Source organism: Equus caballus, chromosome 14 (assembly GCF_041296265.1).
Source record: "Equus caballus isolate H_3958 breed thoroughbred chromosome 14, TB-T2T, whole genome shotgun sequence".
NCBI classification, from domain to species: domain Eukaryota; kingdom Metazoa; phylum Chordata; class Mammalia; order Perissodactyla; family Equidae; genus Equus; species Equus caballus.
The window spans coordinates 43,055,229-43,071,843 of NC_091697.1; the positions used below are offsets into that span (position 1 = coordinate 43,055,229).

Here is a 16,615-nt window from a genome sequence, read left to right on the forward strand (position 1 = left end):
GAAATGGATGAATCCACTGTCATAGTTGGAGACTTCAACACTCCTTTCTCGGAAATGGACAGATCCAGCAGGCAAAAGATCAGTAAGAATATAGTTGAACTCAGTTACGTCCGTCAGTCACTGGATATAGTTGATATTTATAGACTACTTCATCCAGCAACAGCAGAATACACATTTTTCTCAAGCCAACCGAGAACATTTACCAACATACTACATTCTGGACCATAAAAAACACCTTAACAAATTTAAAAGAAGAGCAACCATACAATATCTGCTGTCAGATCACAGTGAAATGAAACTAGAAATCAATTGCAGAAAGATACCTGGAAAATCCCCAAATATGTGGAGATTAAACAACACACTTTTAAGTAACACATGGGTCAAAAAACAAATCTCAAGAGAAATTTAGAAATATTTTGAGCAAAATGAAAATGAAAACACAACTTATTGAAATTTGGGGATGCAGCAAAAGCAGTACTTAGAGGAAGATTTATAGCATTGAATGCATATATGTTAGAAAATAAGAAAGCTCAAAAATCAACAATCTAAGTTTCCACATTAGGAAACTAGGAAAAAAAGAGCAAATTAAATCCAGAGTATGCAGAAGAAAAGAAATAAGAATTAGAGCAGAAATCAATGAAATCAATAGAAGAAAAAATGAAATCAAAAGTGGTTCTTTGAAAAGACCAGTAAAATCAGTAAGCATCTAGCCAAGCTAAGAAAAAAAGAGAGAGGACACAAATCACTAATATCAGAAATGAAAGAGGGGACACCACTACAGATCCATGGAAGTGAAAAGGATGGTAAAAGAATACTAGGAATGACTCCATGCCCAAATATCTGATATGCTGGATGAAATGGACCAATTCCTTAAGGACACAATCTGCCAAAATTCACACAAGAAGAAATAGACTATCTGAATAGGCCTATATCCATTTAAGAAATTGAATGAGTAACCTTCCAGAACAGAAAACACCGGGCCAAGCTGTGTTCACTGGTGAATTCTACTGAGCATTTAAAGAAGATATTAGACCAGTTCTCTATAATGTCTCTCAGAATATAGAAGTAGAGGGAATACTTCGTAACTCATTCTTTGAGGCCAGCATTACTCTAATACTAAAGACAGAAAAAGACATTACAAGAAAACTACAGACCAGTATCTCTCATGAAAATAGATGTGAAAATTATTAACAAAATATTAGCAAATCAAATCCAAAAATGTGTTAAAAATTATATACCACAACCAAGTGGGATTTATCCCAAGAACACAAGGCTGGTTCAACATTCAAAGGTCAGTTAATGTAATCTATCACATCAACAGACTGAAAAAGGAAAATCACGTGACCATATCAATAGATGGGAAAAAGCTTTTAACAAAATCCAATACTCATTCATGATTAAAAAAAGAAAAAAGTCTCTCAGTAAACTAGGAATAGTGGGGAACTTTCTGAACTTGATGAAGTCTATCTACAAAAAGAAAGGAAGGAAGAGGAGAAGAATCTAGAACCAGTGGTTCAAATAGAAAGCATGTGGTAAGATAGCAGATTTAAAGCCAGATAGATCAGCATTTACGTTAACTACCAGTGAACTGAAGGCTTCTATGAAAAGACAGACTGTCAGACAAAATTCAAAAACAAACAAAATGCAACACGTCATCTAAATGCTGATTACAAGAAACACAAACATGAGAATTCAGGAAGATTGAAAGTAAAGATAGACGGGAAAAGGTATATTGTGCAAACACTAATTTTTTTTGAGGAAGATTAGCTCTGAGCTAACTACTGCCAATCCTCCTCTTTTTGCTGAGAAAAACTGGCCCTGAGCTAACATCCATGCCCATCTTCCTCTACTTTATATATGGGACGCCTGCCACAGCATGGGTTTTGCCAAGCGGTGCCATGTCCACACCCGGGATCTGAACCACTGAACCCCAGGCCGCTGAGAAGCGGAACGTGCACACTTAACCGCTGCGCTGCTGGGCCAGCTCCAACACTCATTTTTTAAAGGAGAGAGAATTCATGAAGGAAAAAAGATTTAATTCACAAAGAGGATATAATGGTTCTAAAATTGTATGCACAAATAACGGAGACTCAAAATATATGAAGTTGAGAAAATTTCATTAATAGACATTATTTTGAGAAATTAGTGTACTTCTCTCAGTAACTGAAACAACAAACAGATGAAAATCAATAAAGATATAGAACATTTTAACAATTTAGCTAGCAAACTTGACCTAATGGCATATGTAAAACACTGTACCCAGTATCTGCAGAATATACGTTCTTTTCAAGTACACATAGACACTTGTAAAAATTAACTATATACAGGATTATAAAGTAAGTCTCAACATTTTTCAGAAGATGAAATTATTAAGATGTTTCATCACAATGCAATTAAGTTAGAAATCAGTGGTTTCTATATAGCAAAACTTGTAGGAGGCAACTAAGGCCATGCTTAGAGAGAGATATATATCAGAAAAGAAGAAATGTTAAAAGATAGTGATCTCAGCATCCATTTTAGGAAGTTAGAAAAAGAACAGCAAAGTAAGTCCAAAGAAACTAGAAGGGAGAGTAAGTATTAATGAATTAAGAAACCAATATAAACTACAAAAGAATAAAACCAAAAGTTGATTCCTTTAAAAAGATTAATGATAGTAAGTAAATATTAATATATAAATTAACAAAAATTTACATAAAATTAACGTAGTGATATCTACCAAGAGTAAATAAGCAGTGTCCCATTGACCTCACTTATAGGAGTCTGCCCTAAAGATACACCTCTACAAATACAAACCAAAATATGCAGAGATTAGGTTAATCCACACAATGAGTACTATAAATCTATAAAAAAGAAGGTACTGATATAGGATATATTTTTAAATACAAAAAGCAGGGTGCATGGCAAGTATGCAACTTTTTGTGTAAGAAAGGAAGGAAAATAAATACATGTATATATAACCATAAAAAATACATGCATATGTTAGATTAATAGACTATTGGAACAGAATAAAGAAAGCAAAAATAGGGTCATGCATGTAAAGAAACTTGATTTTACTAAATAGGACATTGCAGATCATTGGAGAGAGAATAGCCTATTAAATTTTGCTAGGTCAAATGATTATATGAAAAAAAATAAAATTGAGTCTCTGTCTCACACCATACACAAAAGTCAATTTCAGGAACACTGGAAACTTTAAAGAGTAAATGTGAAGAACAAAACTTCTAGAAGGAAATATAGGAGAATATCTTTGTGACTTCTGGCTAGAGGAGTATTCCATGAGGCAAATGGGCACAAACTATAAAAGAGAAGTTACATATTTGATACATTGAAAGCAAAACTTGTTTGCCACTTCAAAGAAAACCCATAAAGAAATGAAAAGATAGGCCATAGACTGAGAAAAGTAATTTGTAAGGTAAATAATTAACGAAGGATTAGTATCCAGAATATTTAAAGAACTTTAGCAAATTAGTAAGGAAAAGATATCCCAGTTGAAAATAACTAGTGGATACTAATGTACAGATCATAGCGGAGGAAATCTCAATACCCAATAAATGGCAAAGATACTCAAAATTATACAGTTATCAGGGAAATGTACTTTGAAACTGCAGTGAGATACCATTTCATAATCATCAGATTGGCAAAAGTTGACAGTATCTATCAAGGTAAAAAATGCATGGACCCATTGATCTTCTTTTAGGACATTATCCTACAGGTACATTTACGCATGTGGGAATTGATTCATGTACAGGAATACTCATTGCTCCATTGTTTGTAGTAGCAAAGTCATGGAAACAGCCATCAATTTGGGTCTGGTTAGATAAGTTAAATTGTTGCAATAGGATACAGAGGCACCTCTGTGTGTGCTGGTATGGAATTCCAAGATAGATTAAGTGAAGAAAGCAAAGGGCAGAAGATTATATAAAATGTTCCCTTTTATGTTGTTGTGAAAAAGAAAGATGATGTATGCGTATACTGTTATGTGCATAGGCTGTCTACGAGAAAACTCATGAGAAACTGGTTGGCTCTGGGGAGTGGAAAAAGGGGACAGGTTACACATATCTTTACATTGTACCTTTTTTGTACTGTTAAAAAAATTTTTTAACCAGGTGCATGTAGTACCCATTCAAGAAATAAATAATGATTACTGTATTTTAAAACATGAGATCTGGAGTCACACTGCTTGGATTTAAATCTCAGCTCCAATCCTTATTAGCTCTGTGAAGTTGCCAGAATACTTACCCCTCCTGTGCCCCATTTTCATCATCTGTGAAATGGGGACAATAATATAGTTCCTACACCTACTTCATAAAGTCAGTGTGATGTTTAAACCCACTGAAACCAAGAATGTATACTTTTTAGGCTAGTAGAGGGGAAAGAAGGAGGACTAGTGAAAAATCATCAATTTAAAAGAAAAACAGAAAAATCAGGAAAATTCACATTGTTCAGCATACATAGTAAGTATTCAGTATGTGTTAGTTGTGTTATTTTGATAGTTTTAAAGCACTGCAAAGGTGTAATATTTGATACTGTGGTTGCTTGTATCCAGAAACCCAAAACATCTCCTTTTGTGTATTTTGGTTATCAGTAGCATAGTAAACTCTTATTTCAAAACATAGGTGGTCTTGCCAGTAAATGCTGTCCTGAATTTTGCAGCTCTGTGGATCAGCAGAGTACTTGTTTTCCTCTGAGACATAGTCTGTTTCTTTTTAGAAATGTGAGCATAATTTGAGCAAGCCAGAATTTAATCCAACATCTATCAAATTCAAAATCCAGCTGGTTGCTGTGTAAGTATTTTGGGATTGGTGTTTTTGGTTACTGTTTTGTTTTGGTTTTTTCCAATGTGAAATGTGCTTACTCTTGGCTTAAAAAAGAAAAGAAAAACTACATCATCATAATCTTGCTATTCTGTTCCTGTTAAGGTTTTGAATTGCGTACCATGAAGTTTAAGGTAAATCTATAAACAGACTCTGGGGTGCATGTTTGTAGCGGGGACACAGTGATGGTATGGTATGTGGTAATGTATGTTGACTGTTGGATCGAGGGTCACTAATCATTCACTACAAATTACAAAATACCCAAGTTTGGGAATGACCTTTTAAAAAATTAAAGTAAAAAATGATAAACACGATATAGCAGATTGAAGAGTATTCCTGTAACGTGCAAAAATTCCTGTAATTTTATTAGATTAGATTTATTAGATTTTTTAGTGATTTTAGTGTTAACTCATTGTGACTTGTCAATAGAAGGAAACTTTGTGTATGAAAATCACCTATCAAACAAGAAAAATATTTTGAAAAATTAGGAAAATATTCTCTTGATTTGAGGGGGAGAGAGCCCTTCCTAAGCAAGGCAGGAAGCCCAGAAGCCGCTAAGGAAAACAGACTGCTTTGACCTTAGCAAAAAAAAACCCAGGAGCTGTGAAAAACAAAATTGACCACAAAGTCCTAAGACAGCCAGTAGAGCAGGAAAGAGTATTTGTCACTCCTTGACAAATAAAAGTTTAATATCCCTGGAATGCAGAATTCCCACAAATTAGGAAGATAAAAATGGAGGGGGGATGAGGTGAGGCAAAGGATTTGAAGAGGCAGCTCACAGAAGAGGAATTCCAAATGGCTAGGAAATATATGGAAAGATGCTGAGACTTGATAGGAAAAGTTTAAAAAAATAAATAGCGTCTAGTGCTCGTGAGAGTGTGGGTAAACACATTTGCATACATCGTTGGTTGGCATGTGAATTGCTAGAGTCTTTTTGGAGAGTCGTTTGGAAAACCAAGACAAAATTACGTAGACCTTTTAACCCAGCAGTCCTGTCTTAGGACTCTATTCTGCAGAATCAAAAGCACCAGTATCTGAAGATCGTTTATAAGGATGTGTATTGCAACATTTTAATGGCAAAAAGCTGGAAACAACTTCAATGTCAAGCTGGTTAGCCATTAACAAAGAAATAGATGTTTAAATTGAGATACACTAGTGCTGTAGAATATTATGCAGCAATTAAAAAGAAGTTATTGATAGTCAAAAGGTTGAGAAGTGCTGGTCTGGTGAGTTAGGAGGAAGGGACTAGAAGGCCAGGTATGAGGTCTGTCACTCTGCTTGTCTAAACTTATTCCCTTATATCTGAACCAGGAATGATACCAGTCCTGCCTCCCTCTCAGGGCTGTTGAGAAGAATCAAATGAGCTATTATGTTTGCAAATGCATTGTAACTGTAAATCCAGTAAGACATGTTCTATTTTCCTAACCATCTTATTTAATACGCAACTGGTTAGGAAGAGAATTACAAAAATGGTACATGTGAAATGTGGTACGAATGCCTTTCTTAAGAATCATACTCATTACAGAAAACCTGAATGGCGGGATGTGCTTAGCATTAATTTCTTAAGCTTGCTTTGAGAAAAAGTGCCTTTTTCTGACATCATGGCAGAATTGCCTGGGAGTCTTGATACCGACAGTCTGACTGCACATCAGACCCGCTGAATCCAAATCTTCAATAGTGGGGCCCTTGAATTGTTATTAAGTCACTCAGGTAATCCTGAGAACTAGCATGAAAAATGTCTAGTCTGAATTTAAAGTACTGTATTGTCTCAGTTTTAAGCTGCACTTCCCCCCCACTTTTAGTGTTTCTGCAATAGATTTTTGTCTTATGTTAATATATGCACAGTAGCTAATATTTATATGTGCTAACAACCACTTTTTGCACATATTATTTAATGTATTCTTCACAGTAACCTCAAGATATAGATACTCTTATTGTCCTCATTTTATAATTGAGAAGACCAAGGTGCAAAGAGGTAAATATCTTGCCCTGGTCTTTACAAAGAATATCTTGGTATATAAACACCAGTCTGGGATTTCAACCTGGGCAGTTTTGAGTCCAGAACAAGCACTTGTAAGTACAACATTCTGTTATCTTACTTAGAGAGGCAGCATAGCATAATGGTTAGGAGCAGGGACCCTGGAGCCAGGCTGCCTGGGTTTGAGTCCTGGCCTCTTACCAGCAAGTCACTTCTCCCCCCAAGTCTGGTTTCTTCCTCTTTATGATGGGGATGATAATAATACATGTCTCAGGCAGTTGCAGTGAAGATTACACGAGGTAATATTTGTAAAGTACTTAAAACATTGCCTGGCGTATAGTAAGTGCTGTATAAAAATATTAGTGGGGGGCTGGCCCCGTGGCTGGGTGGTTGAGTTCTTGCGCTGTGCTTTGATGGCCCAGGGTTTCGCTGGTTTGGATCCTGGGTGCAGACATGGCACAGCTCATCAGGCCATGCTGAGGCGGCGTCCCACATAGCACAACCAGAAGGACCTACAACTAGAATATACAACTGTATACTGGGGGGCTTTGGGAAGAAAGGAAAAAAAAAGATTGGCAACAGATGTTAGCTCATGTGCCAGTCTTTAAAAAAAATAAGTGTTTGGGAAGTCTTTGGTAGTGTTTCTACACCCCTACAGTGTATTATTAAATAAGCCTTGGATCTTAGAACCAATTGCCTTTCAGATTTACAGAAGTGAATTAGTAAAATCTCAAAAAGATATCTAATAAATGTATAAGGAAGATATCTGCCATGATACGCATACATATATAGGCTCTAAACTGGAAGTATACATAAGATTTCAGAAAGAACTCAACCAGTTCAGTTTCATGTCTTATCTTAAGTTTTTATTGTGGTGATGATATGATTCTTTAAAATTCTTTTTCTCTGATATGTCCTAATTAATGTAAAGAAATCTTTTCTTTGCTGCATTAGCTTTAAAAAACAGTAATAATTTTAAGAATGAAAGTTAATAAATTTTTTTTATTCATGCATAGCAATTATATCCCAGAAGTGAGAATCATGTCAATTCCCAACCTTCGCTACATGAAGGTTAGTACTTTGCCTGTCAACAGAAAAGAAAATTCATTGATCAAAGATGTGAGCACATGTGTATGTAAGTGGCTGTGGGTATTTGTCATGGGATGCAATGAGCAAGGGATAGAAAAGAAGTAGTTCAGAATAATAAAAGGGATTGAGATTTTAAATTTCTTTAAACTGGAATTCTTGACAACAGCATCTTTGTAGCGTATGCAGAAGGAGCCAAGTCCACATTATATTGGAAGTGGAATCATGGGTGAGGAAAAGAAAGGAGTTGTTGTTGGACCCCACAGGCATCTTTAGCTCTTCTCCTGTCAGGAGATTCTCCACCGTCTCGTGTGTGTGTATGTATCAGATATCAGGAATCAGCTAGGTTTCTTCTTTATCATAGCCGCTCTCTTTTGAGATCCTTATCTATGCCCCTTTCTCTCATACACACCCCCTAATGAGTTGTAGAATATTCTGCAGCAGCCTCCTTAGTTCTTTCCTCTCATGCTGCTCGTGAAGACATTTGAATAGTATCTGTCCATTCTAGAGATTTTTTTGCTAATCTCAAAAGAATACCAAACAAGGGCAAATTATGATTCAGGAAATCTGAAAAAGTCTTCTACAGTCTTGATATGCCATTTTTCTGCTACATCTGGCTGGCCTGTGGCTCCCATATTTTATTTATGAGAGCTTCCTTCTTTTCAGTCCTTAAGTGGAGGACAGGGTGGAGCAAGAGTTGTAAACTTTAAATAATCACTTAGACAATGTCCATCCTCAGAATTTCTGGATCTAGTAACTGGCCCTTTCTGTGGGATCCGTCCATTTCCTCAGTGAAAAGCAACTCTAAAGAGTCTATGGCCTACCATAGAAATAATAGACTGGGAATCAGGAGCACTTTGAAAGTGGGGGAGAATTGGGTGTTATTGCTGAGGAGTAACTGGGGGGAGGAATGATAATTTTGTGAAGTATTTGGTATAGCAACTAAAAAACTGGACCTCGGTGGCAGTAGTGGAACATGTCTGAGAGATGCTTTTCCTCTTCGCAGGAGAGCCAGGTCCTCCTGACTCTGACGAATCCAGTGGAGAACCTCACCCACGTGACACTGTTGGAGTGTGAGGAGGGGGACCCTGATAATATCAACAGCACTGCAAAGGTAGGAGCATTTTGCTTCATCCTGACTGGCCCTGACTTTTCCTGGAGTGACCTCATTTGAGGCTTAAAGGACCTCCACATGGGGAAAACATCTCTCATTTCCACATCCAAGTTGTCATCAAGTTCCTTTGATTCTACCCCCTAAGTTTTTTATTTTATCAGCAAACACGCTACTGCTGCCCTGTTTGAAGGTCTCATCATTTCTTACCTAGACTCTGACAGTAACTTCATAACTGACCTCACTGTTTTTAGTCCCCCCTGCTTCCATTCCAGTCTTGCCACCAGGGTGATCTTTCTAAATCTAACTTTGATCATGACATGCTGATCATTTGTTGTCCCTCTGACTTCGGGGTGAAATCCAAATTCCTTGGCATAGCATAAGAGCCCCTTAATGCTCTCACCTCTGTTTGTTCTTCCAGGATGATCTTCCCCCAGATCCCCAAATCTAGCTGTCTCTGAATCATACATCTTGATGATTGTGATCCAAGCAGATCCAATGGGTTATGAACTTTCATGCTAGAGAATTGCATTTGCTGTTTGTTTTACCTAGAATGCCTCCTTATCCCCACTCCCTTGGCACACATGTGCACACCTTTCTTTCAGTCTAATGCATTCTCATTCTTCAAGACTCATAGGAATAACATCTCCTTTTAAAAGTGGCATCCCTCCTCTACATGCCCTTTGCTTACATAGAGTATACAAAGCACTGAAATAGGAGATTTTGACTTCAGTATCAGTTAAATGAAATGTGGCCTTTCTACATTTTGCTACTTGGTGATTCATCTAGTCCTTGTTTTTAAACTTAGTGTAAGTGCTAGAATACTGTCTGTGTCTTGAACCCTGCTGCTTACTTCTGCATGTCTGGATCGGTGTCATACTTTCACTGCAGTCTGCTGCATGAATGTCCTACAGTGCGCTGGCCCCTTCTGAGGCAGGCCTCTCTCTCTTGCCCCCCAGGTGGCAGTGCCTCCCAAAGAGCTCGTCTTAGCCGGCAAGGACGCAGCCGCGGAGTATGATGAGTTGGCGGAACCCCAGGACTTTCAGGATGATCCTGAGTGAGTGATCTTTTTGTGACCCTCCCTTACCACAGTTGGCTCATACAGGAGGTCCATTCATAGATTCCAGTTTTCTTATTTGGGTTTAAAATTTTTTTTTCCCGTTTATAAAAATAATTACTATAGAAATTTGGGAACTATATGTAAAACCATGAAAAAGAAAATAAAATCCCATCACCAGAGATAAGCACCATTAACATTTTGGTGTTTGTCTTTCCATATATTTCTTTCATCATTGATATCATTCTGTAAGCACAGTTTTTTAACCTTTGTTTTTCATGTAAATATATTTTCCCATGTTAATAAAAAAAATTTTCGAGTACATGATTTAATGGTTGTGGACAGGATACAATATGCTGTCCCCATAGATTTATCATTGACTTTGTCTTCCCCCTCCCTCATCCCCTTAGAGTAATTAAAAGATTTTACTCTCGCCTACCTAATAACTGGAAAGTAAAAACCCACACCTTCCCCTGGATGGGAAATGCCTCAGTCAGATCCAGTCTAAAGACAGGAATCACTTCAGTTATCTGATCAGAGAGAACTTAGTATAGAGAATTGTTAGCTGGGTAACTTGAGAGTTCGAAAGAACCCGAAAGGATCCCAGAGATGGCAATTGTATGAAGCAGTGACCGCCCCTCCGTGAAATGGTTAGAGGGAAAGGGTCACAGTTGTTACAGTCTAGATAGAGGCTTGCAGGAGGAGCCCCGTGGAGCTGAAACTCAGACCTCTGGGGAGGTGGGAGAGGGAACGCTGCTTGGCCAGTGCTGGCATCTTGGGGTGGCACGATGAAGCTGGTTATGCCAGAGTCTGAAAACTGCAAGTGGATATGGCCACTTTCTGGGTGAAGAAGCGTTGCTGGAGTGGTGCCCTCAGGAACCTCGCAGCAACAGGAAGTTCACGGTGGGGAGCAGGCACAGCCCCTTCCTCCTGCACGCTTCTCATCCCCTTCAGAGCCCGCTACAGGGACCTGACAGGGAGCCAGCCTACCAAGCAGAAATGTGGCTAGCAGAGTCCTGTGTCACAGGCAAGATATAGACGGTGGGCTTGGAGCTCAAAAGAAATAGCTTAAGATACTGACACAGGAACATTTAAGGCTTTTTAACAGAAGGATCAAAAGCTCCCTCAGAAAGCACTGGAAAGAAAAGAGAACGTGGGCTGGGCTGGAGAAATAGAGTGAGGTCAAAGGTGAGATGAGTGCAGTGATCCCTAAACTGGAGTTCACTTCAGATGCCCCAGGGCAGGGGTTGTGTTGTGTTTATCCCTAGAGTCCAGGCCCCACCCCAGAGATTCTCGTTAGCCGGTCTTAGTGGGCACCAGAAATCTGAATTTTTTTAAAATGCTTCCCAAATAGCAGTGGTTGCCTAGGAAATTAAGGCTAAAAAACAGACTTAATTTTTTCTTTGTACTATTTTTAACTGACTTTTTTTTTTTTTTGGTGAGGAGATTGGCCCTGAGCTAACATCTCTCATTAATCGTCCTCTTTTGCTTGAGGAAGATTGTCACTGAGCTAACATCTGTGCCAATCTTCCTCTGTTTATTTTATGTGGGATACCACCACAGCATGGCTTGACAAGTGGCAATAGGTCTGCGCCCAGGGTGCGAACCTGTGAACCCCAGGCCGCCAACTGGAGCCCATGAACTTAACCACTCTGCCACCAAGCCAGCTGCTTGAATTTATTTTTTTAATGAATCTGATACAGATCAAGGGTGTAGTTACTTAAACACAATACAACATGCATTCTCTGTAATCTCTGCTTTATGTGGGTCCTTAAATTATATTAATTAGGTACAGAAATTTGTTAAGCCAAGGTAAACTTCTGGAAAGGATCATCTAAGATATTAAATTCCAGTCAGATTACCTGACAGATTGATAAAAAACTGAATTAATTATATTTCACATTATTACACTTTATAGGACTTTTAGATATCTGAAAATTAATTTATATAATACTGTATAAATATGTAAATATCTAATTCCAGTAACTTTTCTTAGAGTAACTTAGTATCATTGGATAGTAGGTAAAATTCTGTTTATCTCATTGCTCTTTTACTTTCTGAAGCTAAGTTATTAAAGCACAAACTTCAAGCACATGTCAGAGAAAACTAAAATGGTAAACCTCAACTAAAGAGATTTTTTCCTATCCGAAAAATTCCTAATTTACAGAGGTTACTTACAAAAACACACTGATCTGTGGTGTTCCAGAAATTCCTTTAAAACTCTGAGTTAATATCTGTCTATATCCTGTAGAAATATCACCACCTGTGCACAAATGTAAATGTGAAGGGACGTTCGCAGCGCCAGGGTTTATAGCAGGGGAAAACTGGCAGCAACCTCAGTGTGTACCAGTTACGGTACATACAGAATACTATGCAACCTGTAAGTAGAATGAAGAAGATCTCTATTTGCCAGTATGGAAGGATGTTTGTGATAAACAGGGAAAAAAGTTACGGAATAATGTGTCCCTTTTGTTTTGGTTAAAAAAGCAAAAAAGTGTCAACTCATAGGAAAATACCTGGTAGGTTAAGAACCAAAGCGTTTACAGTTTTTCTCTGTGTGCTGAAGGAGAAAATAAGGGGAATGACTTACTTTTTCCCATTTGAAATTCTTATGACTATATTTTACTTTTGTAATGTTAAAAAAATACGGAGATTAACATTTTGCTGAAGAAACTCTTCTTTGCTGATAAACGGGATGGTGGTCATATCTTGTCGTCTGAGATTTCGTGTTGGGCCATAAAGCGACTGTAAGTCTTAGTGGCTTGTGACCTGCCTAATCCTGTGCTTATTTCCTTCCGTAGCATTATAGCCTTCAGAAAGGCCAACAAAGTGGGTATTTTCATCAAAGTGACCCCACAACGTGAGGAGGGCGAAGTGACCGTGTGCTTTAAGATGAAGCATGATTTTAAAAACCTGACAGCCCCCATTCGCCCCATCGAAGAAAGTGACCAGGGCACAGAAGTCATCTGGCTCACCCAGCATGTGGAACTCAGCTTGGGCCCGCTTCTTCCTTAAAAGGTTCCACTGGCTGGCAGATCCCAAAGGACGTTATCACCACAAACCCGCACTAAAACATGGAAGCCGCTGCTTCATTAGGCCGTGTTTATGATGATGTACTCATGCACTACTGACTCCTGTTCCTAGCAGGGTAGGGGCACAGGCAAGGCCTTAGGAACACAGGGTAACTGCTGTTCCTCTTGCTTTCCCTTCTTTTGACAGCAGTAAATCTGTGTCTCCCTCACTGAACCCTGCACATTGAATAACAGCTTAGTTCCATCCCCAGAAAGGGGGGCAGCTGTTCCTTGGAGTGGCATTAGAGTGGCCACCTGAGAAACTCTGACCATACTATCTCCCAATCTGATCACACAAAGGATCACAGTCTCCCAGATGAACCTTAATGGAAGGATAGACCTGCTGTTAATGACCCAGCACTAGTCTCAGCCTACCAGCTGCTTTGCGCATTCCATTAGACAGACTCTAGCAGACTAAACATACCCCTTCACTTGCCATCGTGGCTCCTGTCTTGCCATTGATTTCCATTTGACAGAAAAATAGAATTGTCAGTTTTGTGTTGATTGGAAAAACCTGTGAAGTTCTTAAGGCGCCCTCATTTGCCCTCTTCTGAGTGAATATAGGATACTTATTTATTAGTTGCTCTTAAAGTTTTTTCCCAGTAGTATATGGAACTTTTAAGAAGCATTTGAAAAGCACGCAATTGTATGTCACGTTAAGAGGGTGGCAAATTCCGTTCATTTTAAATGTTGCCACATATCCGGGGACTAATACTGCCACAGGGAGGCAGTCTTTGTACGTCTCACTCCCTACCCCTCTCCCTGCTCTGCCTCCTTAACTCGGTAAATTGGTCTGAGTATTTGGGATCTGGAAAAAGCCCAAAGAAAACTTGGTGGACAAGTTCACTTCTGGAATGCAGAAGACATTTTAAAGGTTAGAGTTTTAGCATGATATGAACTACTATTCTTTCCATTTGATTTGAAGGGGAAATTAACATTTATAATATCTTGAATCCAAAACTGGATATTTAGAAAAAGAACCTTTCCCCTTCCTGAGTTTAAGATTTTTATCATATGGTGTGTCAAATAAGACCATTGTGATTGTAAAGCATGAAATAGTTAAGCAGGTAGCCCAGAATACTTGCCTAACAGCACACATGCTGTTTTCACTTGGTATCCTCGAGTTGAGTTGCTAACCTTAATTTCTGTGATGTTTTCTAAAATGAAAAACTTTGCTTGACAAAGTAGACCACCAACTACACCACGTTTGTTGTAAATGTATTGTTAGCAAGTGGCCAATGGGCTTTTGGGGAAAAGGGAAATTTTCTGTTTATCTTGGTTTGTTTTGAAGTTCAAGCCTTTAGTTTAGAAAAAAGTTAAGATAGATAGTAATATAGAATACAGACAGGAGACAGTAATTTGATGGCTCCCCTTAGAAGATAAAAATACTTAGGAAGCCTTTGAAAGACACTAAATTGTACTCTTAAGGTCAAACCAGTTTTATGAAACAATATTCCACAGAGTAATATATATGCTGCAGTGTAAGGAGAAAATACTCTTTAATATTATGACAATAGTAAGGTTTAGCCTCTTAGGAGTTGGGGCCAGGGGTATATAGTGACAAATTTGCAGACTATAGAAACAGTTTAATTTTTTGCTACCCCACAGAGTGTCAAATTAATTTTTATCTCACTACCTGCTTCACAGAGCCTGCTGTGAAGCCGCTGCTCCGTATTTGCCAGTGGAGGAAATGGGCATCAGAGCAGAGAATAGCTTCCTGTTTACACATTGGCAGAGACTACACACAGTTGTATGTCGTGCGTTTATGGCACACAGCCAGTATTTGTTCCCAACAGTAATAATGCTGAAGTAATGGGTCTCATCACCCCCATGTGACACAGAAACACAAAAACACTTTTGATCATAAAATTTTTTTTCGTCAGAAGCCAGATTAACTTGCAGAATAATAGAGCCATTAGCTTAACATTTCCTCAAGATGGTTTTCAGTGCAAGCCTGTGTTCTGTGTGTTAGGAGAAGCGGTTCAACACCTGCAGCTGGTGCATTCAGAATTTGTTGCTTTTTTGTTTTAGATCAGGTGCAAGATTTTTAATGTACAGTCAGTGTGCATCACTGCAGGCGAATTAGATGTCATTAGCACTAGAAACTACAATTTTGGAAACTTCAGGCTAAGTTAATTTGAATTTGTGATTTCATTAACCCACTAAACTTTTCTTTTGTTCAAAGTGCTTACAGGCGTAATGAGCTAAATGTCACACATATTTGTGAAGAAACATCCTGTAGGAATGAGAGGCACTCCTTGATTTTTATGAATGACAGGTTACTGTTTTGCCTTATTGCTTAACTTAATGTCGTGAAATAAAGCAATCAAAGCTTGAGTGTGTCTTTTGTTTGGTTTCATGAAGACTGACTGGAATAGTGCGGCTCAGAGTCAGGAGACGGGTGAAGTCAACAGAGTTAGTATGAGAGTCGGTGGGGCATGCTCCCTTCCCTTTGTTTAAATGAACTAAGTTCAAACTTCATATCAAGTTAGTTCACTATAACATTATATAGGTAGCTGTTGCTTGAGCTCTATATAAACAAGTTCTGAGAACCATCATGTAAATGTTATGGTGTTAGGCCTCTACCAGCTTTTATCCTGGGTCATTGCTCCCAAAAATATCCTTTCAAATATACAAGATGGTCCAGCCCTGACAAGTAGCCACTCATCCACCTTTGTCTGTACTCAGCTCTTCCGTCCTATTACTGTAGATGAAGTGTTCATGCTCCTGTCTAATGCCAGCCCCGCCACCTAATGCACTCAATCTCATTCTCTTACCTATTAAAGGACATCTCTTCAGCAATTTCTCCCCCTCCCACTCCTGCATTGATTCGATCAGCATGCTATGCTTTCTCTTATCTTAAAGAAATTGACCTCACACCTCTTTTCAGCTACCACTCCGTTTCTCTACTTCCTTTACAGCAAAACTCAACGCTACCTTCCAGTACCCTTCCTCCCATTCTCACCTGACTCCATTCTCCTTAGGTTGCCATCCCCACCACATCACTGGAACTTCTTGTCAAAGTCCCCAACAATCCACACCTTTAAACAGTGGTCAGTTGTCAGTCCTTACCTACTTAATCTTTCAGTAGCATCTGACAGTTGATCTCTTCCTTCTTGAAAGACTTTCTTCACTGGTTTCCAGAGCACAGTGCTCCTGATTTTCCTTCCACCTTACTGGCAGCTTTTCTTCTGTATCCTCTGCTAGTTCTTTCCCATTTCCCCAAGCTTGGAATGTTCCAGGTCTCATTTCTTAAACTTCTTTTCTCTCTACACTTATTCTTAGTTACCTCACCCAGTTTATGGCCATCTCCCAAATTTACATACCAGCTCTAGAAAAGTCTCTGAAAGTCCAAAACTACACTCTGAATTTTCTCTCACCACATCTCCCTCTCCTGCCTTTGTCCCTAACTAACTGTTTCCTTTCAGTTTCTCACAATAAAAACTTTGGCATCACCCTTGACTAACGTGCAACATTCGGTCAGCAAATCCTGTCAGC

General features: G+C 38.6%; 1 protein-coding gene across 2 annotated transcripts in view; it reads left to right on the forward strand.

Annotated features, from left to right (window-relative positions):
• Positions 1–15,454, forward strand: part of DCTN4 (dynactin subunit 4) — a 33,216-nt gene extending 17,762 nt beyond the window's left edge. For both annotated transcript variants that reach the window (XM_001917648.5, XM_023617397.2), the window contains 5 exons: positions 4,711–4,784; positions 7,809–7,863; positions 8,885–8,992; positions 9,949–10,046; positions 12,848–15,454. In XM_001917648.5, coding sequence (XP_001917683.2) covers positions 4,711–4,784; positions 7,809–7,863; positions 8,885–8,992; positions 9,949–10,046; positions 12,848–13,061 — 549 coding nt within the window. In that variant the 3' untranslated portion in view covers positions 13,062–15,454. The remainder of the gene's footprint in view (positions 1–4,710; positions 4,785–7,808; positions 7,864–8,884; positions 8,993–9,948; positions 10,047–12,847) is intronic.
• The last annotated feature ends 1,161 nt before the right edge of the window (positions 15,455–16,615 follow it).